The 27,253-nt window shown below is 41.4% G+C and overlaps 1 protein-coding gene across 2 annotated transcripts in view; it reads right to left on the bottom strand.

The window, feature by feature from the left end:
- rgmb (repulsive guidance molecule BMP co-receptor b) overlaps nt 1–27,253 on the bottom strand; it is a 184,907-nt gene that overhangs the window by 10,517 nt on the left and 147,137 nt on the right. Inside the window, exons 3-4 of one of the 2 annotated variants that reach the window (XM_060844358.1) lie at nt 10,325–10,362; nt 5,432–5,586 (exon numbers count right to left, since the gene is read on the bottom strand). Coding sequence is in view for 1 of the 2 variants with exons in the window: in XM_060844348.1 (XP_060700331.1) it covers nt 10,325–10,362 (38 nt within the window). In the remaining variant the exon portion in view is untranslated. The remainder of the gene's footprint in view (nt 1–5,431; nt 5,587–10,324; nt 10,363–27,253) is intronic. The other variant, XM_060844348.1, reaches the window with a different exon arrangement.

Here is a 27,253-nt window from a genome sequence, read left to right as displayed (position 1 = left end):
AAAGAGTGAGGGAGGGGGGAAAAGAGAAGGGAGGGAGGGTGGAAAGAGGAGGGAGGAAAGAGGAGGGGGAAGGGAGGGAGGGGAGAAAATGAAGGAAGGAAAGAGAAAGGGGGGAAGGGAGGGGGGAAATGGACGGGGGAAGGGAGGGGGAGAAAATGAAGGAAGGAAAGAGAAAGGGAGGGAAAGGATAGGGAGGGAGGAGGGGGAAGGGAATTGGGGTAGAGAAAGGGGGCAAAGGGAGGGGGAGGAGGAGGATAGGGGAGGGGGAGAAGGGGATAGTGGAGGGGAGGAGGGGGGAGGGGGAAAAGGGAGTTGGGAGGGGAAGAGGAAAGGGGAGGGGAGAAGGCGGAAGGAGGGATACGGGTTTGTAGGAGAGGGAAAGGAGTGGGGGCTAGGGTGTGGGGAAAGGGAAGGTGGGAAGAGAGGGAGGTGGAGGAATAAAGAGGGGAGAGAATGGGTGGAAGGTGAGGGAGGGATGAGTTAGGGAGTTGTTCAGACTCCACCACAACACAACAGGTATCAGGGCTGCACTGTCACCATTCAACGTGTCAAATAAAATCAAAGGTCGGAAAATCTGGACGGGGGATGTGTTTTCAGCTGTAGGGTTGTCCTACTTTCTAAATATTCAATAAATTTATAGAACGCTGTCAACAGTAGTGTTGAACCATCAATGCTGACTGTGCTGTCAGCCGGACTGAATAAAGCCCCATCCCACAACCGAATGAACAGAGGTCTTGGCAGATCCACCTCCTCCTCCACCACGTTGTTTCTCGGTCTTCGCTATACGGTTGGAAGTGAGTTAAACTTGCAATGCTATTATGTGGACGTTAATTTGGCTGCAAAGTACTTCAGGCGGGTTGAATGAGGAAGCAGCAGTCAGTCTGTATCGGCTATAGAGGGCGCAGGGAGACTGTCCTGGAGCGCTTTCACTCACATCAATTCTCTTCAATAATTAAAGCCACGGTTCGGTGAAAAAGTTACCCTGGTCCCTTAAAATCGTTCATTTAATAGAAATGTGACATTTCTTAAATAGTCTTTATTTTCTAAAATACACGTGGATTATTACATTGCTATGTGACCAACTGGTGCATAATGGTATGGAATTAACGGGGAACTGGGAAATGTCGACAGTGGCACGCATGAGAGTCATCTCAAAAACAAACTGCAGTGTGTTTATTTTCATTGTAACTTCTTGAAATAATCAATTTTTTGCTTTATGAAATCCGTCAAGTTGTGGTGAAGGGGACGTACTCATCCCAAACCTCGATCAATACCATTCCTAAACTCATAGCTGGGAAGCACCCTTGGGTCAAACTCTCCGCAGATCTCTTCGACAGATGATACCTGACTTCTAGCATGCGTCTTCATCATCAGCTAGACAGCTACAGTTTTTTTAAAAATTGCAAAGCATTCAATAGCATCCAGAATTTCACAACATAATTCATGTGTGCAACGAATGCACGATTTCAATAACAGAAATGCTGCTTTTTAAAAACAAACATCGTCATTGATCGCTAATACCTTATCACAGTGCTTCCAGTTCAGGTGAGGAACTATAAGCTGACCGATTGAATTTTTACAATCACTGCATGAAGAGAGTCAACTGGAAGCCTCATTTATTTTCCAAGGTCCAGAACTAGAAGACATAGGTTTAGGGTGAGAGGGGAAAGATATAAAAGAGACCTAATGGGCAACTTATTCACACAGAGGGTGGTACTTGTATGGAATGAGCAGCCAGAGGAAGTGGTGGAGGCTGGTACCATTACAACATTTAAAAGGCCTGTGGATGGGTGTACGAATAGGAAGGGTTTGGAGGGATATAGGCTGGGTGCTGGTAGGTGGGACTAAGATTGGGTTGGGATATCTGGTCGGCATGGACGGGTTGGACCACAGGGTCTGTTTCCATGCTGTACATCTCTATGGCTCTCTCTCTCTCTGTGCGCGTGTGAACTCCGTCTCAACCTATCGCATGGCATACCACCTTTACCTAGCCACCATCAGTTCTGAAGATGGGTTATTGAACCTGAAAAAGTGATAGCTCTGCATTCTTGATAGATGTTGCCAGAACTGAATTTCTCCAGCAATTCTGGGGTTTCTTGGTTTCAGATTTCCATCATCCATGGTCTGTCTTTTTTATTTTCAGCTGAAGGGATAGGTTGTTTGATACAATCCACCAATTTTTGGGAAATATGGCCTGCATAGCTAGTATCAGATGAGCACTGAAACAGATATACCAAACTGCTGATTTGTATGACTGGCAGAGCATATGTTTGGCTTGGTGGCAGCATCCTGTAAATGGCAAACACCACTTGTGTTGCGACTGTGTAGTGGTAGCAGCAGGAAACAGCTAACTTGACTTGTCACTCAAACCGTTGAGATACTTTACTCTTCCAGAGTAATCTAATTTAGGATTGTCAATCTGGTTTGAAGTGTGGTGCCCTTGCGTTCACGGAAATCTGTATGTTAATACACAGGGTCTTGTAGAGAGAGAGAGCGAGAGAGAGAGAGAGAGATAACTTAGAACTAAGGAAGAGTCACCCAACCCAAAATGTTAACTCTGATTTCTCTGCACAATGGTGCCAGACCTGATGAGCTTTTCCAGCAACTTTTATTTTTGTTTCCAATTTACAGCATCCATGGTTCTTTTGGTTTTCTTAATACAGGGGTGTAAATTTTATAATTTCCAAAAGGGATATCAGTGATTGAGAGTATATTCAGCTCACTTTTAGGTTATATTTAGCATAGGCTGGATAGAGACAACATCTTTTCAATAATGTCATTAGAATAGTATATCTAAATGACTGGGCAAGTTTGTTAATTTTCCTTGACAATGTTATCAATTTTAATTCTGGTGACTGAATTGCTCTCACAACCACATTGGAATTGTCCACTCTAATTTGATAGGTTTGTTACATCATTGAGAGAAAATTTTAATTCCATTGGCCCTACCTGAATATAAAAGCAAGTTGCTGTATCAGAAAGGTGATCAATACTAATTATGGCCTATGTTTTCTTTTTTAAAATGCCCCGTTTTGTTCTGATCCCATTACCCCAATTGACAGCAGGAAGTCCAACCTGCTGTAATCACAAACAATGAAAATATCCCATTCTTCTGTCGTCCCTCATGGCCCACTGAAAATTACATAGACACGAGATAGAAGTAGGAGCCTCCTCCAATGAAACAGTTTTCATTTGACTCCAATAAACTTGTTTTGTTGAAAAGCACATTTCCAAGCAAGTCTCAGAGTCATGTCAGCACTAGAATTCAATCCTTATGCATATATCAATTATTATAGTGTTGTATCTGGAAAGAATCAATGACACTTAAGCAATCAATTACAGTGGGGTTATTGTAGGAGTCTTTCTTTGTGAATCATACCTACTCAGTATTTGGCTCATACTATGTTTTTAACTAGACAGAAATTTAAAAATTTGTATTGCTTGAGGTTATTACAATGGTATGGAAACAACCAAGTTAATTCCCCAAATCACCTCTTGGGTGATAATTGAACAGATTTAATAATTCAGTATTTTGTTCTTTAATGAACATTAAAAATCTGTTAGATATTAGATTCTCCAGAATATTCTAATACCATGAGTGAAATATCAGCTGTCAGCAGTGTAATATGAAAGAGATATGTACTATTGGGCATTCCTGTGGAAATTCTTGGAACCGTTAAAGGACTGGAACATTTGAAGCACTCAAACATTGAAATGTGTTTTTTTTCCATTAAAATTCGACAACCTCTCCCTTCCAAAATTAAATACACTTTGAAACTATCTCAATAACCAAGATTTCAGATGAAAGCAAGTTAGAAATAGAGCTCTGAAAATAATGGCTGGGGAAGGGGGAAATGGGGGAAAGAGTGTGGGAGTTGTTCTGATGACTTCATAATCTTTGTAACTTCCTAACAAAATCTTGGTATGAGTGGAAACTAAAAGTCCTGGGGGTTTTCTTTGTTTTAAATAAAAAATGATGTTGCCATATTTAAGGCAATTGTGCATTATTACCTGAACATGTTTCAACTGTGCTGGTATAGCAATATACATCACCTGTGTGAAGAATCGGAATTTGGCCAGTTTATTAGGTGAGAAAACTAAGTAGTTCCAGTGGAAGGAAAAATTAAAGTGATCAGAAAAGCAAAACTATGTTTTCTGCTGGGGCTAAGAAGGAGTTGCAATAAGAGAATTGTTAGAAAATTGGTGTGTACTTTCTCCCTTCCAACTTAAGATGGATAAAGATTTAAATGTTAAACTGTTCAAATGGGTACAAGACAATGTATTGAAAAAACAGAGGAAAATAGTCTAGCCACTTCCTACCCACTTCAGAACACACTAAATTCTGTTTGATAAAATAACCTTCCTTAAAACTACTGTTATATACAAAAGAATCTCTTCCCAAGCTGGTGTACTTTATTCCTTCATTGGGAGAAACTCAAGAGTTATAATGGAAGCATTGGCTGATGTAGATTGGGGGAAGAACACAGTTTTTGAAGGGTGGTTGGGACTAGGAGGCATGGAAACCAGAATATTAGGCTGAGAGACTGTTTAATGTTTAGATGAGTTTAAGGTTTGGATGGCTACCTGAAGAGAGATGAATGGGTGGGGCTGCAAAATGCACTGAGTGTGGTCTCAGCATTGGGAAGTTACCATGCCATTCACATTTTCCACCTTTCTGAGGCCCCGGACCCTCTTGGTGCACAGTCTCCAGGCTGAAGGGTCACACATCGGCTTCCATCCACTGCGCTTGACTGGTCATGGTGTCCTCTCCCTTCCATCATTGGGAAAATCATTACAGTCCCACAGAACCCACAACCAGGGAGAAATCTTCCCAGGTCTATTCCATTCTAATGGTTTTTACAGCTTCAAAACTCCATGTCCAGTTCCGCTATTTGAATAAAAATACCTTTCTTCAACAGATTTGTCTCCTCTAATTTGCTGGAGAACCCAAACGTTAAAAGAGCCACAGAAAGAGATTCTCAAAGCCTATTTATTCACTCATTTATTCATTCTGCACTCTAATAATGCTACAGTTTAGAAAACACTGCCCATAAGATGCTTTCTAAAGCATCAATTTAAAATTATAAAGATTTGTAAAAACCAAAAATAATGCTCAGGTTTATCACTTCATTGGTAGTTTTATGTTGATTGAAAGCAGGGGTTTAAACAATGATCTTAGATTCTGTTATTGGGTAGAAGCTGGGCTTAAGCAGTAGTCTTAAACATTGATTTTGTGTAGGAGCTGAAGTTTGTACAGTGGTCTGAGACTCTGATATTAGATAAAACATAACTGCTCCCTCAGTACAGAGAGATGGTCTTTTGCCCTGAGGTTTACCAGACCTCAGTACAAGTTGAGAAGGACAATCTTCACGGTAACTGCAGCTGGTGTGTGAATTGAACCCGTGCTATTGACATCACTTTGCTTGCATACCAGCCATCCAGGCAGCTGAGCTAAGCACCTTCACTCGTAGAAACTGGAGTTTCAACAATGATTTTAAATTCTGCTACTGGTTTGAAGCTGGAGTTTGAATAGTGGTCTTGGTTTCTGGATTCTATTCTTTTTAAACATTGACAAAATCTTCACAGCTGTTGGCAAATGGGAAAAATTCATTCTATAGTGAATATTTCTATTTTCTTGTCAAAGTACTGAATACATTAGAGTACCCTTTCTGCAAGAACTTGCATGCTGAAACATGCAGTTTGTGAAACTCTGCATTTTTGCATATACAGCTTTTCATTTCAGAGGAAACAGCACCCATCACTGCAAAACAAAATCCACAAAGGAAACAAAATCCACACTATGAGAAATGAATTAGACTGTAGTCCTCTACCAGCAAGTAAAATCCAAGCTGATTTGATGGTTGGGTATTCAGATCAGATTAAATAAAGGGCGTATGCACTGGTTCTTTTAAAGTTGATGCATGTCACACTTCTGACTTTTCTCTGTGAACTTTTAGCATGCATTGTATCAGTGGAAATGCATGTCAGCAATTTTTAAAGAACTAACCCATTTAGAGTAGATAGTTTGGATAGTGAAGGTGGTGTGTGGTAGGCATGAGTATAATCTATAGTACACTGATTATAGGAGTTAGGAGTTCATGTTGAATCTGTACAGGATATTGGCTAAGCTGCTGTTGGAATAATGCATGCAATTCTGATCTACCTGCTACAGGAAGGATGTTGTAAAACTTGAAAGAGTTCAGAAAAGATTTACAAGGATGTTGCCAGGGTTGGAGGGTTTGAGCTATAGAGACCAGTTGAATAGACTGGGGCTATTTTCCCTTGAGTGTCAGAGGCTGAGGGGTGACTTTTTAGTGGCTTATAAAATCATGAGGGGCATGGATAGGATAAATTGACAAGCTCTTTTCCCCAGGATTTTGGGGGGGGGGGGGGGGAATGGGGGGGGGGGGGAAGAGCCCAAAACCAGACAGCATAGGTTTAGGGTGAAGGGGGAAAGATTTAAATGGGACCTAAGGGGTAATGTTTCATGTAGAGAGTGGTGCATATATAGAAGGAGCTGCCACAGGAAGTGGTGGAGGCTGGTACAATTACAACATTTACAAGGCATCTGGATTGATATATGAAGGAGGAGAATTTAGAGGGATATGGGCCAAATGGAACTAGATTTATTTAGGATATCTGGTTGGAATGCAGGAGTTGGATCAAAGGTTCTATTTTCATGCTGCATATCTCTATGACTCTGTTTTCCAAAGTCTTTTGTATTTTTTCAGATATCATTTGAAAATTATCACACAATCCACTAACAATTTTATTCTGCATTTAACCTATTAAGAACTGTACGAATAATCAAGTAAGTGACATTTCACATATTGCTATTGCCCAGATACCACATGATCATGTACATTACAGATGGCTTTACATCAAATAGATCTAGGAACAGTTAGGAATTGCAGTAATGGAAGAAAAGGAATGATAACCGGTTTCAAGATGAATGGGAGAGGATGTGAAACAGCTTTACTAGCTACTCTTTCAGACAGAAAGCACAGTCTAGCACTGAGGTAGGCTAAAAAAGATTGCAAAAACATTAACAAAAATACTGAGCAGTTTGACAAGAGGTTAATTAAAATTGCTCATTCTGACCAAATGCTTTTATTTTGCAAAGAGGTTGAATGTGACTTCCAGACAACAATCCCACTGAAAAATGAAAAATGTCAATGAGGACCTTCAAAGCTCGAAACATAACTCAGTAATCCAGGGAATGATAGATTTAGAGAATTGATATCACTATTTTCTCTTTAACATAAGCTACTGATTAGATTTTTGAGTAAAGTCTATGCTATATATTTCATATTATTTTTATGAAGACATAAATGCAATGAAAATTTTTAATTTGCACATCTATGTGTAGAGTTTAGTTCCAAAATTAGGTGTGATGGACTTGGCAACTCCCTTTTAAATAGATGTACAGATAATACTCCATTGGCCACTCCTCAGCTCATTGGCCCAAGATCCCTTTGTAATCTTAAAGAACTTTACTCACTGTCTACATTTTGGTGTCATCCACAAAATTACTAACCAAGCTTCCTATGTGCTCATTTACAAAAACAACAAACTACAGTGGACCCAGCTCCGATCCCTATGGAACACTGATAGTTACATGCCTCCAGTCTGAAAAACAACCCTCCACTAACACAGAGTGTCCTTCCATCCAGCCAATTTTACGTCCAATTTACCAGCCCTCCCTGAATCCCACATGATCTAACTATGGTAACCAGACTACCATATGGAACCTTGTCAAAGGTTTTACTAAAGTCCCGGTAGACAATGTCTACTAATCTGTCCATACCTATTTTCTTGGTCACATCCTCAAAAAAACTCATTCAAGTTGTGAGATGTGATTTCTCATGAACAAAGCCATGCTGACTATCTCTAATCAATCCTTGCTTCTCCAAATGCAAGCCAATCTCAGAATCCTATCCAATAACCTATCCACCACCAATGTCAGACTCACTGGTCTATAGTTACCAGGATTGCAGCCTCTCTTTAAAAAAATAAGTACATTTGCCACCTTCCAGTCCTCTGGCACCTTACCCGTGGCTGTAGATGATACAAGTATCTGTTAGAGGCCCACAATTTATTTCCTAGCTTCCCAGGATATCTTAGGGCACACTTGATCAGGCCCTGGAGATTTATCTACCTTTATGCTTTTTAAGACCGCCAGCACCTATAATCCTTGTAGATGATAGTGGTCACATGCGGTCTTGTGTCAACGGGTCTAATTTCCAACTTACCTTGTTCTTCAAAGATATCGTATAATCCATCTTTTTATATGGTGGTGTATCTGAGCCCAGAACTAATTTTTGTGGGATTCAGTCTAGTCTGGGTTGACTCTAAACGTAATTTTCCAAATGTACGTATTCAGAAAATTGCACCAATGCAATATTATTTTCAAGATCTCCTTGATATATACGCCCTATTCAACTTCATAAGAGCCAAGATAGCTCAAGCTATAATTTCATTATTCTTAAAGTTTTTACTTGATTTTTTTTGTTGAAAGGGACTTTCTATTTCCCCACTACCCATTGTATTTATTTAGTTCTCACTCAGTTCATTTATTTCTCACTAGTATAAAGCGCATCAATACGCCTGGCCCAAGATAACAACTTCCTTGACAAATCATTTCTAAACAAATTATTTTTAACTCGGCCTTCACGAAAGTTTGCATAATGTGGTGTGGCTCTCTTTCCCCCTGTTTTAACAGGCATCCCTTCATTCTGATCAAAAAGCAGGGATGATACCTGGACTGGTCTGCTATTTAGTGCTCACATTTTCAAATATATTACCATTTGTCAGGACAAGTCACAAGAATATAAAGGGAAAAAGTAACGGTGGTACTGTTATTCCCGCTATACCAGCTCTGTTCATCTGATATCCAGTCTTAGATTAATTGCATTTTTCTTTAATTAAACATTTAAAGAAACAAAGCCATCGCCTTTTTCCCACATCACAAACTCCATCATCTTGCTATCAGTTCCAACCACTTCCTCAGTCACTATCTCAGGGTGAACTAGTCTATTTAAATTTAATAATTTTGAGCATGAGCAGAGTTTTCAATCCTGTGTCCATTTCAACACAGAGCACCTATTTCCACTTTATTTTTTTGGCTCAGCGTGTTCCAGCCTCCCACTTTTGCTCACCCTCGCCCCTAAATGTGAAATTATACAGTGCCTTTAACATCAAATATCATGCAAGGCTATTCAGAGTCAGACACAAAAACGTATGGCAAGCCATAAGAAGGGGTGTTTAGGCAGTGAATCCTTAGAACTGGACCTAGAAAGCTGAAAGCTTCTGTGTCAGTGAAGGAATTTACACACATGCACAATGATTTTAAATTAGAGGCATTATAGATCAAATAGAATAGGGATTGTAATCGAGAATGTGGGTAAGTGGAGTTGAAATGCCCATCAGCCATGATTGAATGGCGGAGTGGACTCGATGGGCCGAATGGCCTTACTTCCACTCCTATGTCTTATGGTCTTATGGAGAAGGTCTTGATCCAATAAAAGATACAAGCAGCAGATATTTATGTAAACTGACAATTACAAAACATGAAAGATGGGAGACTGACCAGGAAAGCAAGGGATTCTGCGATTCATAATAGAATCACGCGGAGTTTTAGCAACAGATGATCTGCAGTGCAGAGGTGGAGGTAGTTGATGTTACAAAGGTGAAAAAAAAAGTGGCTGTTGTGAGGGAGAGGATACAGGATTGAACTGCTCACATTTCTTTACCTCTCCACCTTTCTGAAAGGGAGAGAAAATGAGACAAAATATCTTGCTGGATATGGCAGTTAACTAAATAATTAATTTTAAACTGGTTGCTATAATGCACAGTTTCTTACAGGCATGCCAACAAAATAGATGGAATCACTTCATCTCAATGGCATTGTTCTAAATCAACACCCATGTATGAGAGATAAATTATCATATAAATAATTAATTTTTTTCAAGTGCCTAATATATCAACTTCTGTACATATACATAATTTTGCATAAACTTGTTGTATGTGGATCATCTCTACAACGAAATTAAGTTTCATGAGTTACAATTGACAAAGTTACAAATCTGCACTCTGCTCTGAGTGTACCTACACAATGACAGACAAATGTATTGATTTTACAAAGGGCAAAATAATATTTACATGTAGGGATAGCAACAGATACTGTTAAAATCCTATAGCCCAAGTTATCAAAGGTAGATAAATCAGTGTCTCTCCATACTTCACACAAAAACAAAGCAAAACAAAATAGTGATGAATTGCCACACAGGGAACAAAGAGCAAATGGGAGAAAAAAGAAACTTACCAGAAAATGCTTCTCAGCTCCGCAGTGCTTTTAATCATCTGAAACATAACACAGGAGACATTCATTTCACTCAGAGATAAAAAGCACTTCCTCTGACAGAATGATGGTTCACACATCACTAGGCAACGAAGCTCATCTGTAATACAAATTAGCTATTTCTTCTTCGGGACTGGTTCCAAATAAAGGATGCTCTTCAACCAGTAGTGTAATTCCTTACTAATCTACAAAAAGTGCATTTTTCCCTTTAGCAGACCTCAGTAAATTTACAATGCTAATTTGATTCACTATTTAGCAGTGCTAACAAATTAAAATCTGTTAAACGAAGGTTTTCAGCATTTCCATTCTTTGTGACTTACAGAGCATGAATCTATCAGTTTGCAGTCAAGTTAGGGATGCTTGTTCTTGACTACTAGGTGTCGTTCGCTTCAACAAATCACACAAAGACTTCTTTCAGCCTAGCGTCAAACAGTTCCCAGTGTATTCCTACACTTATGATCAGTTCACTTGTTAAAGGCAGCATATCAGATGTCTTCACACAGGCTTAACTCCAGCCAACATGGGCAATTTGTAATACTACCATAGGATCAGAGAGCACACGATAAAAAAGACATTCTCATCCAGATTTTCAAAACAATACACTAAAGTACATGCAAACAGGTCAGTTATCCAACATGGATCTTCTTAGTTTACAAGACATAAAACAAATGGCTTGCCTTTATTTCTGTTCTGAAGGCACTAACTTCTGCTGAGGTACATTTATCCAGCAATAGTTACCTTCTGTTACCTTTTCCAAATGAGAAAACAAATGTCAGCAGATTATTAACCTGAGGAAAATTGCAACCATGCCCCATTTAGTCATGTCAGTAGTTGCATATTTATCAGCATAAGTCAGGAGTCAATAATTATACCTTCCAACACCAGACCAAAGATAATCTTAGGACCCCTCCTACTATTCCATCTGGAGATGAAATCTCACAACCAAGGGCTACAAGCTATTTGTATGGCTGGCAACTCTCTGGTTCCAGCATCATCACTGGGAGCAGTGGCCATTGCTGGAACTGCATCTAGCCCATAATAATTGCAGATAGCAGCTGCTAGATAGGTGGCAAGGTAGGGGTAAAGAGAGTCATCGAGGCATACAACATGGAAACAGACCCTTCAGTCTAGACACCCCAATCTGACACTGTCCCATTTGCCAGCACCTGACCCTTATCCCTCTAAACCCTTCCTATTCATCTACCTATTCAGATGCCTTTTAAATGTTGCAATTGTATCAGCCTCCACCACTTTCTCTGGCAGCTCATTCCGTACATGCACCACTGTCTGGGTGAAAATGTTACTGCTTATGTCTTTTAAAATATCTTTTCCCTCTCATCTGAAACCTACACACTTTAGCTTTGGACTTCCCTATCCTATGAAAAAGACCTTGGTTATTCACTTAATCCATGTCCCTCACGATTTTACAAACCTCTATAAGGTCACCCCTTAGCCTCTGATGTTCTGGGAAAAAAGCTCCAGCCAATTCAGCCTATCCCTATAGCTCAAACATTCCAACCCCAGTAACATCCTTGTAAATCTTCTCTGCATTCTCTCAGGTTTGATAACATTCTTCCTATAGAATAGTGACCAGAATTGTACATAGTATTTTAAAAGTGGCCCCACCAATGTCCTGTGCAGCTGCAATATGACATCCCAACTCCTATACTCAATGCTATGACCAATGAGGGCATGCGTGCCAAATGCCTTCTTCACCCCCCTTTCCACCTGCAACTCCATTTTCAAGGAACTATTGACCTGCAAGTGTAGGTCTCTTAGTTCGGCAACCCTACCCAGGACCCTACCGCTGAGGGTGTAAGCCCTGCCCTGATTTGCCTTATCTAAATGCATCCCATTTTACCTAAATTAAATTGTACCTGCCACTCCTTAGCCCATTGGCCCATCTGATCAATGTCCTGCTATAAGCTTAGATAATCTTCTTCACTGACCGACCCCAACTTGAACAATCAAACATTAACACCGATTGTCTCTCCACAGATGCTGTCATAACTGCCAAGTTTCCCTAGAATTTTCCGTGTACGTTTCAGATTTCCAGCATCCACAGTATTTAATACATGGAATAGGTGGGTTGGCCTGTTCTTTCCCTGATGTGGAGGAGCTGGTGTTGGACAGGGGTGGATAAAGCTAAAATCACACAGATTATAGTCCAACAGGTTTATTTGGAAACACTAGCTTTCCTTCATCAGGTAGCTCTAGACACCCTATTTTTTCCTTCTTCATGTGCTGTCCACACCTGCAATTGATTCCCACTCACTGGGTCCTCACTGGAATGACTATCTGATGAAGGATTCTGGATTAGTGGTACCATCAAGCCAGCAGATAAAGGGGGCGCAGTGGTAGTCCGGCGCACTGACCTCTACACCGCTGAAGCCAAATGCCAACTCGAGGACACCTCTTCCTACTGCCCCCTCGACCATGACCCCACCCCCCATCACCAAACCATCATCTCCCAGACCATACAGAACCTCATCACCTCAGGAGATCTCCCACCCACAGCTTCCAACCTCATAGTCCGGGAACCCCGCACTGCCCGGTTCTACCTCCTTCCCAAGATCCACAAGCCTGACCACCCTGGCTGACCCATGGTCTCAGCACTGAACTCATCTCTACCTACCTCGACACTGTCCTATCCCCCTAATCCAGGAACTCCCCACTTACGTTCGAACACCACCCACGTCCTCCACCTCCTCCAAGACTTCCGTTTCCCCGGCCCCCAACGCCTCATCTTCACCATGGATATCCAATCCCTCTACACCTCCATCCGCCATGACCAGGGCCTCCAAGCCCTCTGTTTTTTCCTCTCCAGAAGTACAACAGTACCCTTCCACCGACACTCAGTCGTTTAGCCAAACTGGTCCTCACGTTTAACAATTTCTCCTCCCACTTCCTCCAGACCAAAGGGGTAGCCATGGGCACAGGTCTGGGCCCCAGCTATGCCTGTCTCTTTGTTGGCTACATAGAACAGTCGATCTTCCGTAATTACACCAGCACCACTCCCCACCTCTTCCTCCGCTACATTGATGACTGCATTGGTGCCCGGGCTCCCACGAGGAGACTGAGCAATTCATCAACTTCACCGACACATTCCACCCTGACCTTGAATTTACCTGGACCATCTCTGACACCTCCCTCCCCTTCCTGGACCTCTCCATCTCCATTAATGACGACCGACTTGACACTGACATTTTTTTACAAATCCACCGACTCCCACAGCTACCTGGATTACACCTCTTCCCACCCTACCTCTTGCAAAAATGCCATCCCATATTCACAATTCCTCCACCGTATCTGCTCCCAGGAGGACCAGTTCCACCACAGAACACACCAGATGGCCTCCTTCTTTAGAGACCGCAATTTCCCTTCCCACGTATCTTGTCCACATCCCGCACCTCTGCCCTCAGACCCAACCCCTCCAACCGTAACGAGGACAGAACACCCCTGGTGCTCACCTTCCACCCTACCAACCTTCGCATAAACCAAATCATCCGCCGACATTTCCGCCCACCACCAGGGATATATTTCCCTCCCCACCCCTTTCCGCCTTCCGCAAAGACCGTTCCCTCGTGACTACCTGGTTAGGTCCATGCCCCCCTACAACTCACCATCCCATCCTGGCACCTTCCCCTGCCACTGCAGGAACTGTAAAACCTGCACCCACACCTCCTCCCTCACCTCTATCCAAGGTCCTAAAGGAGCCTTCCACATCCAAAGTTTTACCTGCACATCCACTAATATCATTTATTGTATCCGTTGCTCCCGATGCGGTCTCCTCTACATTGGGGAGACTGGGCGCCTCCTAGCAGAGCGCCTTAGGGAACATCTCCAGGACACCCACACCAATCAACCACACCGCCCCGTGGCCCAACATTTCAACTCGCCTCCCACTCTGCCGAGGACATGGAGGTCTTGAGCCTCCTTCACCGCCGCTCCCTCACCACCAGACACTTGGAGGAATAACGCCTTATCTTCCGCCTTGGAACACTTCAACCCCAGGGCATCAATGTGGACTTCAACAGTTTCCTCATTTCCCCTTCCCCCACCTCACCCTAGTTCCAAACTTCTAGCTCAGCACTGTCCCCATGACTTGTCTGGACTTGTCCTATCTCCTTTTCCACCTATCCACTCCACCCTCTCCTCCCTGACCTATCATCTTCATCCCCTCCCCCACTCACCTATTGTACTCTATGCTACTTTCTCCCCACCTCCACCCTCTAGCTTATCTCTCCACACTTCAGGCTCTCTGCCTGTATTCCTGATGAAGGGCTTTTGCCCGAAACGTCGATTTCGCCGCTCCTTGGATGCTGCCTGAACTGCTGTGCTCTTCCAGCACCACTAATCCAGAATCTGGTTTCCAGCATCTGGAGTCATTGTTTTTACCTATCTGCTGAAGGAGCAGTGCTCCAAAAGCTAATACTTCCAAATAAACCTGTTGGACTATAACCTGGTGTTGTGTGATTTTTAACTTTATTCTTTCCCTCAAAGAGAGAGCAGTCGTACTAGCAGAGACCCATTGGAGATGTCCCATTGGGCATGGTCAGCTTCACTGAAAGCCGTTTGGGGGTTGGAGAGAGGTAAGGGGCAATATTCCAAGGGTACATAGTTCTTTCCTGCAAATAAATTGTAGGAGTCTGTTCTGAGAAGTGGGAGACTCTGGTGGGAATATAATGGTTGGGGTGTATTGCCGTGGTCAGACTGGCAGGACCCAGTGAGTGGGAGTCAATTGCAGGCTTGGACAGCACATGACGAAGGAAAAAACAGGGTGTCTAGAACTTATGAGAACGCTCGTCAAACATAGAACTCTGCAAACCCCTCTCCCTCCCACCTTTTCATTATCATTCTTATTACTGGTGCGCTATTCTCCTCAATTTCTGTGCAATACTCAGTCATTGCTTTCCTTATCTCCATAGCACACAAACTAACAGCAGTGACAGGCACATTTATACTCGTGACATCACACCAGCATATCTGAACTTAGTGACTTAGTCTCTACTATGAGACTATTAATCTCATCCTTCATGCATAATCCACCACTTTCGCCAGCTTAGCATTAGAAAGACTGTAATATTTTTTCCAATCCCACCACAGACGGAGGGAACGGTCTTTATCACCACAGGAAGGTAGCTGACAGTGCAATAGGTGGATGGAGGTTGGGGTAAAGGTGATAGGTTGAAGAGGAGGGTGGAGCGGATAAGTGGGAAGGAAGATTGGCAGATGAGAAAGATCATGAGGACAGTGCTGAGCTGGAAGGTTGGAACTGGGGTAAGGTGTGGGGGAAGGAGAAACGAGGAAACTGATGAAGTCCACATTGATATCCTGGGTATGAAGGATTCCCAGGCTGAAGATGAGGCGTTCTTCCTCCAGGCATCGGGTGGTGAGGGAGTGGCGGTGGAGGAGGCGCAGGACCTGCATGTCCTCAGCAGAGTGGGAGGGGGAGTTGAAATGTTTGGCAATGGGTTGATTGGTGCGGGTATCCCAGAGATGTTCCCTGAAGCACTCTGCGAGTAGGCGGCCGGTCTCCCCAAAGTAGAGGAGACTGCATCGGGAGCAACGGATACAATAAATGATATTGGTGGAAGTGCAGGTAAAACTTTGATGGATGTAGAAGGGTCTTTTGGGGCCTTGGACGGAGGTGATGGAGGAGGTGTGGGTGCAGGTTTTGCAATTCCTGCGGTGGCAGGGGAAGGAGCCGGGAGGGGAGGGTGGGCTATTCGGGTGCCTGGACCTGACTAGGTAGTCACGGAGGGAACAGTCTTTATGGAAAGCGGAAAGAGGTGGAGAGGGAAAGCTATCTCTGGTGGTGGGGTCCGTTTGTAGGTGGCGGAAATTGTGGAGCATGATGCAATGTTATACAAAGGTTAGTGGGGTGCAAGGTGAGGACCAGGAGGTTCTGTCCTTGTTGCAGTTGGAGGGGTGGGGTTCGAAGGCAGAGGTACGGGACGTGGATGAGATGAACAATGGGTTTGGAGATATGCCTGGAGCAGAAACAAATTATTAAATAAAATCATGCTAGGCAGTATCTTGTAATGTTTATTTTGTAGGCACAGTATGGGCTGTATATTGTTCATTACAAACAAAGTCACAAATAATATGTATTTTATCAAAAGGTTGTGGTATAGGTCACCTTCTACATTTACAAAGATGTAGATTATGGGGACAATTTCATTTAATAGTCAGTAAAATATCAATTTGCTGCAAGGGCTCATCACAGCACACAGCAACAGAAGGCAGGGTCATGTGGCATGAACTGGATTGCTATTGTACCATGCGGTTAGAACAGTAATGACCAGGTTTATTACACAGCAAGTTGTAGGGAATGACATTGCTTGCAAATCAAAAATATAACTGCACTTACATTTCAGCCACAAATCATCTTTTTGACAACCACTCATTGTGGCAATGGTACCAAAGCGTACAATTCTGACCCTAATGTTCACCATTTTGCCACAAAGATTGCAGACTTGGTTGAATTAGAGAAAAACACAGCACTGTAAGCCTATTAGGGGATAAGTGCACTCCCTCTAAAATACAAACAAGGTTTTACCTCCAAAGGCTTGCTCAGTAAATGAGGCACTCAGATTAGGTAACCGTAAATTTTGATCCTGACTCATGCTGAACTAGGACTTCTCAGCAAAGGACGCTACCACTGGCTTTAACATCCCTTCGCTAAGAGGAGTTGGGCTAGGGAGAGGTGTGGAATACATAGTTGTGAGGTGGTTGAGGGAACAATCTATCATTCCTGCTCTTGATCACTACATAAAATCAAGAAAGACAAAGGAACTGTTGCAAAACATCAAGAAAATTAGTGTTCATGAATCAGCTCTTTGGGGCCAGTGACCATATTAGAATTGATTTAATATAGTGATGGAAAAGGATAGACCAGATCTAAAAGTTGAAGTTCTAAATTGGATTCAGACAATTTTGACGGTATTAGGCAAGAACTTTCAAAAGCTGATTGGGGGCAGATGTTTGCAGGTAAAGGGATGGCTGTAAAATGGGAAGCCTTCAGAAAAGAGATAATGAGAGTCCAGAGACAATATATTCCTGTTAGGGTGAAAGGAAAGGCTGGTGGGTGTAGGGAATGCGGGATGACCAAAAAAATTGAGGGTTTGGTTAAGAAAAAGAAGGAAGCATATGTCAGGTATAGATAGGATAGATCGAGTGAATCCTTAGAAGAGTATAAAGGCAGTAGGAGTATACTTAAATGGGAAATCAGAAGGGCAAAAGGGGGACATGATATAGCTTTGGCAAATAGAATTAAGGAGAATCCAAAGGGTTTTTACAAATACATTAAGGACAAAAAAAGGTAACTACGGAGAGAATAGGGCCCCTCAAAGATCAGCAAGGCGGCCTTTGTGTGGAGCGCAGAAAATGGGGAAAGGTACTAAAAGAGTATTTTGCAACAGTATTTACTGTGGAAAAGACATGGAAGATAAAGAATGTGACACCTTGAAAAATGTCCATATTACAGAGGAGAAAGTGCTGGATGTCTTAAAACACATAAAAGTGGATAAATCCCCAGGACCTGATCAGGTGATTCCTAGAACTCTGTGGGACGCTAGAGAAGTGATTGCTGAGCCTCTTGCTGAGATATTTGTATCATCGATAGTCACAGGTGAGATGCTGGAAGACTGGAGGTTGGCTAACATGGTGCCACTATTTAAGAAAAGTTATATAAATGATTTGGATTAGAGCATAAGAGGTATAGTTAGTAAGTTTGCAGATGACACCAAAATTGGAGGGGTAGTGGGCAGCGAAAAAGATTACCTCAGATTACAATGGGGTCTTGATCAGATGGTCTAACGGACTGAGCAATGGCAGATGCAATTTAGATAAATGCAAGGTGCTGCATTTTGGGAAAGCAAATCTTAGCAGGACTTATACACTTAATGGTAAGGTCCTCGGAAGCATTGCTGAACAAAGAGACTTTAGAGTGCAGGTTCATAGCTCTTGAAAGTGGATTTGCAGTTAGATAAGATACTGAAGGCAGCGGTTGGGTTGTTTTTCTTTATTGGCCACAGCATTGAGTACAGGAGGTGGGAAGTCATTTTACGGCTCTACAGGACACTTTTGGAATATTGCGTGCAACTTTGGTCTCCTCCCTATTGGAAGGAAGTTGTGAAACTTGAAAGGGTTTACAAGGATGTTGCCAAGGTTGGAGGAATTGAGCTATAGGGAGAGGTTGACTAGGTTAGGGCTGTTTTCCTTGGAGCATCGGAGGTTGAGAAATGACATTATAGAGGTTTATAAAATCATAGGGAGCAAGGATAAAATAAATAAACAAAAAGGTCTTTTCCCTGGGTTGGGGGAGTCTAGAACAAGAGCGCATAGATTTAGGGTGAGAGGGGAAAGATATAAAAGAAACCTAAGGGACAACTTTTTCACGCAGAGGGTGGTACGTGTGTGGAATGAGTTGCCAGAGGAAGTGGTGGAGGCTAGTACAATTGCAATATTTAAGAGGCATTTGGATGGGTATATGAATAGGAAGGGTTTGGAAGGATATGGGCCAGGTGCTGACAGGTGGGGCTAGATCGGGTTAAGATATCTGGTCGGCATGGACAAGTTGGACCGAAGGGACTGTTTCCTTGCTGTTCATCTCTATGATTCTAAAGTTGTTGCCTGTCTCCAGAATATCCACCATTGATGTCAGTTCAACTCTATGCTCATCCTTAGGTGTTCAATCACCATTCCACATAGATTCCTCATCATCATGACATAAAGTAGCCATTCGGCTTGGAGTAAATGCTGTCTGGAGAGCAACCGGGTCAGTTCCATTCCCCTGCTCTATCTCCATAATCTCGTAGGTTTATGTTCCTCAAGTGCCTATCCAATTGCCTTTTGAAATTATTGATCACCTCTACTTCCTCCACACTCAGTCAGACTGCTTTATTGTGTAAATATATTCTTCCTCATATTCCACCCCTCTTCACCGAATCTCTTATCCAAAAGTCTAAATGTAACCCCTCATCTTCATAACACCAGCTCATGGGAGCAACTTTTATCTATCTTACTTAAACCTGTCATGATCTTGTACTTCTCCATCAAATCTCTATTTAATCAATTTTGCTCCATGGAGAACAATTGAGTTTTTCCAACCTAACCTTACAGCCAAAATCCCTCACCCTTGCTAATTTCCTCTGCATTATCTTAAAGGACTTTAACATCTTTCCTAAATTGTGGTGTCTAGAACTGGACACAACACTGTCACTGTGGCCTAACTGCAGCAGGATGACTATAAAGTAGAAACTGATTATGTTCTTCTTACTGAGTTGCAGCATGCAGTAAGTATCAGAATCAGGATTAATCACCTTGGACCCAATCCATTTCACATGATTGTCAACAGCACACACAGCAAAGCCAGGATAACATCGAGCCTTGGGCCAATAAGTGACAAGTAAAATTCATGAACGGAAAACCAATGAGAGAGAATCTAAACTACTTTCCTTTGATATTCAATGGATTATCAAGTCCATTGGGTCTCACCCAGTATTTAATGCTGTGGCTACTACAGAAAGCCAAATGCTAGGTATTCCTGTGAGTGGCTGACCTCCCAACTCTTCAAAACCATTCCATCTTTAACAAGGCACAAACCATTAATGAAACATGCTCCACTTGCCTTCATGGAGCCATAGTAATAGTCAAGAAATTTCACACCATCACAAATAAAGAAGCCTATTTGACTGGTACCCATCAAATGGAGCACCCAGTTTCCTGGTCAATATTTATTCATCAAACATCAATTAAAACAGATTACCACAATGTTCTAATTGCTGTCTGTGGGACTTTGTGGTGCATAAATTGGCTGATGCAATTCCCACATTACAATAATGACTACACTTCAAAAATACACACAATCACAACAAAGTCCATTGGGACATCGTTATGTCCTAGAAGGCTAAAAAAGCAAGATAATCTCTTTTCCATTAAGAATAGTTTTGTCAGATGTTTCTGTCTCTAATATATATGAAAGAAAAGTGCATGAGAGCTAAGAAATTCCTTCTATTACATTATGCAGCATCACTTTTAAATGAATATAATGCTGATAATGCACTGATTTAAGTTTTCATAGATACCCTAGGTATAAAGGGAATTCAGGTTAGTGAACCGGAGTGATAATATTTCAAAGCTATGCTGACATGTTCCCTGTGAATCTGGTTACCACACTATGGTTTCTTTTACATCACAGGTTTCTCAAGACTGCTGCAAACTGTTATGTAAGAGAAATAGACTATCGTGGCAGGAGCTACATTTAATAAAAAGGTATATCTTATTGAAAGGGTACTGCATATATATTCAAACATTTTTTCAAATAAGACCTAATTGATTAGTTAAAAGTTCACTTTTCTTACTTGCCAATATTATCAAACGAACTCCAACTTCCCTTCAACACTATTTTCTCTCATTTAAATTCCTGTAATTATCATTAAATCACTTAGAAGCATTCATAATTATTTTCAGACAGTCATCTGAAAAAACGGTACCACTAGATTAGGCAAAGGCAATGCTTAGAAACCCCAGCAACTGCACCAACAGCTTGCAATTAAAAGTGTTATTTTGGTTGAATAGTGAAACAAAATTGAAATTACAGAAGATTAGTCTTGCTTTAGAGTTCACTTTGCACATGAGCTGGAAGGTGCTCAGTACAGAATGTCCAACAATCAAACCAGTTTCCTCTCATTTTGGTTAAACAGTGATTAACTACATACCTACATAATGTTTACAGTTGTATTCAACTAAGGTTAGTTGTCAAGCACGATAATGGAATAAAAGTCCAAATAAATTCAGCCCATCATCCTTATCTGTCTTTGTTAAGGTTTTTAGCACCAATACCTTTTAAATGTTATAATTGTATCTGGAAGGGTATATGAGTAGGAAGGGTTCAGAGGGACATGGGCCACTCTTGGCTAATGGGAGGAGGTCAGATTGGGATGTCTGGTCAGCGTGGACGAGTTGGACTGTAAGGCCTCTTTCCATTCTGTATGACTATCGGAGTTGAGCAGATAGAATATATTATTGATGAAAAGAATTACAGGATTGAATGTGAAAACTCTTTGAATTCTTCAATAAGAATGAAGATACAGAAGCCAAAGCATTTCACATAAATTGGTTTATTGACAGCATGGTCAATGAATCAGTGTTTGATGACATAGATCAGTGAAACTGTGCCATCCTCTACACACTCATCTTGCTTCTCACCTATGTAATCTATTCCACCTCTCCATGTTTTTCAGCCCTGTTTTCCAGCGATGTAGACCAAAGGCTGAATAGCTGCTCTAGTGTACAGTATAAAGAGACAGCATTTGAGATAAGGTGCTTCCAGCACCACTGATAAGAAGCAGAACTGATTTACTGCCTTACCCAAAGAGTTGCTATAGTAGGGGAAGGAGGAGATGTAAATAAAGTGTGATGGGGGAGGTTTGTGTGGAGGAAACGTAAAGTGATGCAGACAGAACAAAGTGAGGTAAGAAAATGCAAGACAAGGAATAAGAATGTAAAGGGAAGCACAGCAAGGAAGAACGTGAGCATCTGTTTTACTGATCAATAATGCAAATTCTGAGTGTACAGCTTGGATTTCTGGAGGATACAGTTAAGATCTCTGGGGTATACTATTTGAATCAGTGCTTGCATCATTGTCTTAGGACAGTATTTGTTTTGCATGGTTGGGATCATCAGTATGTAAAATTGGGCTGATTGATTTATAAGGTGATGATTCTTTGATTTGTACAATTGGAATCATTGCTTGGATTTTACAATTAAGATCATTTTTCGCATTGCACGTTTTGGATCATGGTTTCTTAGCACAGCAGAGGTATTGGATTGTCATTTGGATAATAATACTGGGATAATTTGCTCTCTACATTGTTAAATTTAGTCATATTGTCAGGATTATTTTGCATAGAAAAGTCATGGCTTGGATTGCACAATTAAAGTCATTGCTTGCCTCTATATTAAAGCTAAAGTGGCACTCGCTAAATAGCGTACCAGAGCTTGGGTAAAAGTAACAACCACGTAAGTATTTGCAACATCAACAGAAACCTTATTATTCTTCCTGGAAATGTTTATACAGCCTGTCTAACCAACTTTTGACCATAGAGTTTTAAATTTTTCTTGTTATTAATGGCATTCTTTCTCAGTCAGTCTGTTCTTAGTTTAAATTTCAACTCAGGCCAGCAATATTCCAATAAACAAAATATGCTTTCAACAAATTTTAAACAGAGAAGGAAAAGAAAGAAGGATCTCAAAATGTTTACTTATTTTTATTGCTTGCGCGGAAATAAAATCAGAAACACTACTGTGGACTTGGATGAGAAGTGACAACATGAGTAACTCTTCTCTCAACTAGAGTGGATCCTTTTCTTGATACAGCTACGGACCATCATGCTGGGTATTTTCAGCACTTTCTGTTTCAGATTTCACACATTGCAATGTTTTTCCTTTTATTTAATTCATATTATTTGATTTATTATAATTTATCTCCCAAAATGACTTTAACTCTTCTTGCCCAGATCATTTCAGAAACATATAGGTACTAAAAGGTCTAAATGTCCATTGACAAAACTAAAGGCTTTGTCTAAAATGTCATAATTAAAATCATCTTGATTCAAGAAAATAGTTCAATTTGCTTAGATATAACAGCCTCAGGGAAAAGTCACATGGAAATGGAGAACACTGAGCTATCCTGCAGGAAGGTTCTGTGGGGAAAATGGACTGGACAGAAGTAAGTCCAAGCCAAAACTTCTGCTGTTCCTTAGGTAAAAGGCTTATTGATCTTTTGCCCATCTGCCCCCTGAGGCCTGTTTAAGGATTGTTGGTTAGACTGCAATAGATCTGAAAAAAGCATGTTCCAAACAGTGAATTTAGGAGATTTTTTCCTGAGTGCTTGTTGCCAGCAGAAAATGTTAACTAGTGCCAGAGTAAGCAAAGGGTTAATCAGATTTACCTGAATCTGCTAACTAATATCACTACTGATTTTATTTATATTACAGCACTGTTGATTTTAGCCTTTGTTTGTTAAGTAGGAAAGTATGATTTTTAAATTGTAATATTTTAAAATCAAGTATGCAGCCATTATAAAGCAATAATCTTCGAAATGAGTAAAGTTAACAGGAGACAAGCAAGTTTCAATTGTGCCAAATATATATAGAGAGAAAAAAAAATCATTCATTAGAAGACAGACCATTGAGATTTAAGACCATAAGACATAGGAGTGGAAGTAAGGCCATTCGGCCCATCGAGTCCACTCCGCCATTCAATCATGGCTGATGGGCATTTCAACTCCACTTACCAGCATTCTCCCCATAACCCTTCATTCCTTGTGACATCAAGAATTTATCAATCTCTGCCTTGAAGACATTTAGCATCTTCACTGCACTCTGCGGCAATGAATTCCACAGGCTCACCACTCTCCGGCTGAAGAAATGTCTCTGTATTTCTGTTCTGAATTGACCCCCTCTAATTCTAAGGCCTAGTCTCCTCGCCACGGGTCCTAGTCTCCTCGTCTAACGGAAACAATTTCCTAGCGTCCAACCTTTCCAAGCCATGTATTTATGATAAATGTCTACCTGAGAAAGGCCACAGCCAGGAATTGGGAAGTTATAGTGACATTGAGAAAGTTAAACACAGAGATACGCTTGAAGGTCAAGTTATTTTCACTTATGTCAATCATTGTAAAAGTGTATGGATCTGTAGCTGTGATGTCACAACAGCATCAACACAGCAGTGTTGAAATGATACATAATATCAGTTACACTTTTTGATCTAACAACATAATGTAGAAAAATGCAGGCCGTCAACCCCAACTATATGAGAAACTCTGGAGTACTTCAAATTTGAAAGTGCTGCTGATTTCATAATGCTTTTAAGGAAATCAGATTATTTATTTTGAAATATCACTGAGTAGGTGTGTCTGCTTCTAGCTAAAGAGTACATCCTTGGTTTGATGTTGGACAATGACTTTCATAAATCATTCTTCACTTCCAGATGAGATTTCTTTTAAGGAAAATTTGTCCAAGAACTGTGACCATCACTGGTTGGGCCAGCATTTATTGCCTATCTCCAATTGCAATTGAAAACGTGGTGGTGAACACCCTTCTTGAATCACTGCAAGCCACAGTGCTGTGAGGAATGAGGAGAGTTTCAGGATTTTGATCCAGTCAGATAATATTGTTCGAAGTTAAATGATGCATTACTTGGAGAGGATATTGCAAGTAGTTATGTTCCAATGCAAGTAGAAGTCACAGGTTTGAATCTTGCCGTGAACCTTGCAAATGATGCAGAATGCTGCTCTTCTGCTTTATCGGTGGGTAAAATGAATGTTTAAATTGGTGGATGAGTGACAACCAAGCAGGTTGCTTTCTGAAGCTCAAGTGTTGTTGGAGCAGGACCAATCCAGGCAGGTAGAGTGCTCCCTCACACTCTTGACCTCTTGCCTTATAGCTAATGGATGGGCACAGAGGATGAGTGATGAGTTACAGGTGATGAGTTACTTGTCTCAGGAATCCTAGCTTTTAATCTGTTGTTACAGCAACAGTATTTATTTAGTTGGTCCATTTCAGTTTCTGGTCAACAGTAAGCCCCAGGATTTTGACAGTAAGGGCTTCCTTATGGCTAGACTCTCTCTTGAAGGAGATAATCAATGACCAAATATTTTGTGCCACAAATGTTACTTGCCACTTACCAACCCAAGCCCCAGTCTAATTTTATAAATCAATAAAATACATCACCCCGCCCTTCTCTTTCTCCCTACCAATTTGAAACCCTTCTCATGACTGAGTTTCCTCCTCTGCCACTAAGGCTTGGGAAGCAGCTGTCTCGTCAGGAAAGACGAATGCAAAGTATTTTGGGTTCTGACAACTCTATGGTGTTATCATCCTGCTAATCCTAAATATTAGATTTATTTTGATTCCCAACAAGCTCTCCACTCAGCATACTTCTACCTTCCTCCTAAAATCCACAACAAAACTGCTCTGGCAGATCCATTGCTCAATTCTATTCCTACCCCACCCTGAGCTTCTTTTTTCCTATTGTGACAGTTTTTTTCACCCCTTTCACAGTCTCTTTCCAACTATATTTGGGATTTTTCCAGATACTTTACAGCTTTCAACAATTTTTAGTTTCCTGGTCCTAACCATCTCCTCCTCACCATTGTCGTTCAGTCCCTGACTTCTCTGTTGAGGTGGGCCAAATAGATCAAGTGTAAGTGAGAGAACACTCCAGTTCTGGGCATTCCCCTCCACGATGGTTTGAGAGCTCTACACCTCATCCTTAAGCAGGGCCCAAGGATTCCCATCCATTACCACCACCCTCAGCTGGATGAGCTTGGTCTCTTATTCTTTAATGGTCTTATTCTTTAGAAATAAAAGTTGTGGCCATGGGTACCCCCATGGACCCAATTATGCCTGTTTTTTTCAGGGGGGGGAGAAGGTTTGTGGAATATTACTTGTTCCAATCTTACCTGGACATATTCCAGTGCATACCTCTTAACTTTCTGCCATTGCCAGTGGTGCCACCTTTTGGTCATGTCTAGAACTGGAAAATTTAATTAATGTTGCTTCACACTTCTACCCTTCTCACATCTTCATCTGATCCATCTCTGACTCTTTCCTTCCCTTCCTTAATTTTTCTGTCTCCATTTCCAAGGATAGGCTCACTTTATAAATAAGTAATTCAAAACCCACTGACTCTCATAGCTAGCTCAAACATGATTCCTCATACCTTGCTTCTGTAAAGACTCCATTCTACTCTCCTGGTATCTCTATCTCCATCTTTAAATTCCGTATTGATTATCAACAATTACACTGTTTCCTGGCTACACGCACAATGGTTACAATGAAGAGCTGCAGGATCAAACTCAGTTGGCAGCTATTTCTTCAATGCATTGAAGAGTTTTGGTGATTGTTCTGCTATAGGAACATCACATCTCAGCAGTTCCTGGGGTGGATATTCCTTCTCCGACATGCTCAGCACATAGGCAATAAGGAAGATGAATAGGTCTAGACATCTGTGAAGACTGTCCTTGTTCTGTAGTCTCAGAATTGTCTTTAAATCTACCCAGAATCTGGGCAGGTACTTTAGCTCGACTAAACAGAACTGAAATAACTTGGATCTGCCTTAACAGAGTACTTTCACTGTTGAAAGCCAATGATTTGGGTCTGGACAAGTCTAGGTTACAATTATAAACCAAAATAAAACTGCTGGAGAAACGCATCAGGTCTGGCAACATCTGTGAAGAAAAAAAAAGTTAACTTTTCGCGTTCAGTGACCCTTCTTCAGAACTAATCGTATCTGGAGAAAAGTGGTATTTATCTTGATGACAATGGGTGTGGAGGAGTGAGCTGATAGATGGTGATGGAGCCCAGAGTGAGACAGAGACAGACAGACAGAGACAGACAAAGAGAGATGAACCAAGGGATTGTTCATAGTAAACCAGGGAAGAAAATAAGCTAGATAGGTAATAATTGGAACAATGAGTGGGTGAAACTGGGTTGGATGTGCTGAAAATAACCTATGTCATGACAGGACCTGGGATGTACGGGGTGACTAAACAATATGGAAGGTCGTGTTCAGGCTCCAAACTGATTGAGCTTGATCTCCAGTCCTCAAGGATGTAATGTCCCCAAGCAGAAAATGAGATGCTGTTCCTCCAGCTTGCAATGACCCTCGCTAGTGCCTGCAGCAGCCCGGAGACAGAAATGTTGGCATTAGAACATGGTGGTATGTTGAAGTGGCAGGTAACTTTATTTTATTTTAAGTTATAATCATGCTTTTCTTCCATCTGTCCTACCACAACAATATAGTCTACAATGTACACTCAGCTCAGGGCTCTGTTTGCTGTTAAAATATATGCTGGCTAATTTGACAATCTAAATGGTAAAG

Source organism: Hemiscyllium ocellatum, chromosome 2 (assembly GCF_020745735.1).
Source record: "Hemiscyllium ocellatum isolate sHemOce1 chromosome 2, sHemOce1.pat.X.cur, whole genome shotgun sequence".
NCBI classification, from domain to species: domain Eukaryota; kingdom Metazoa; phylum Chordata; class Chondrichthyes; order Orectolobiformes; family Hemiscylliidae; genus Hemiscyllium; species Hemiscyllium ocellatum.
The sequence above is the reverse complement of the archived record's forward strand: the minus strand, read 5'-3'. Positions and strand labels throughout refer to the sequence as shown.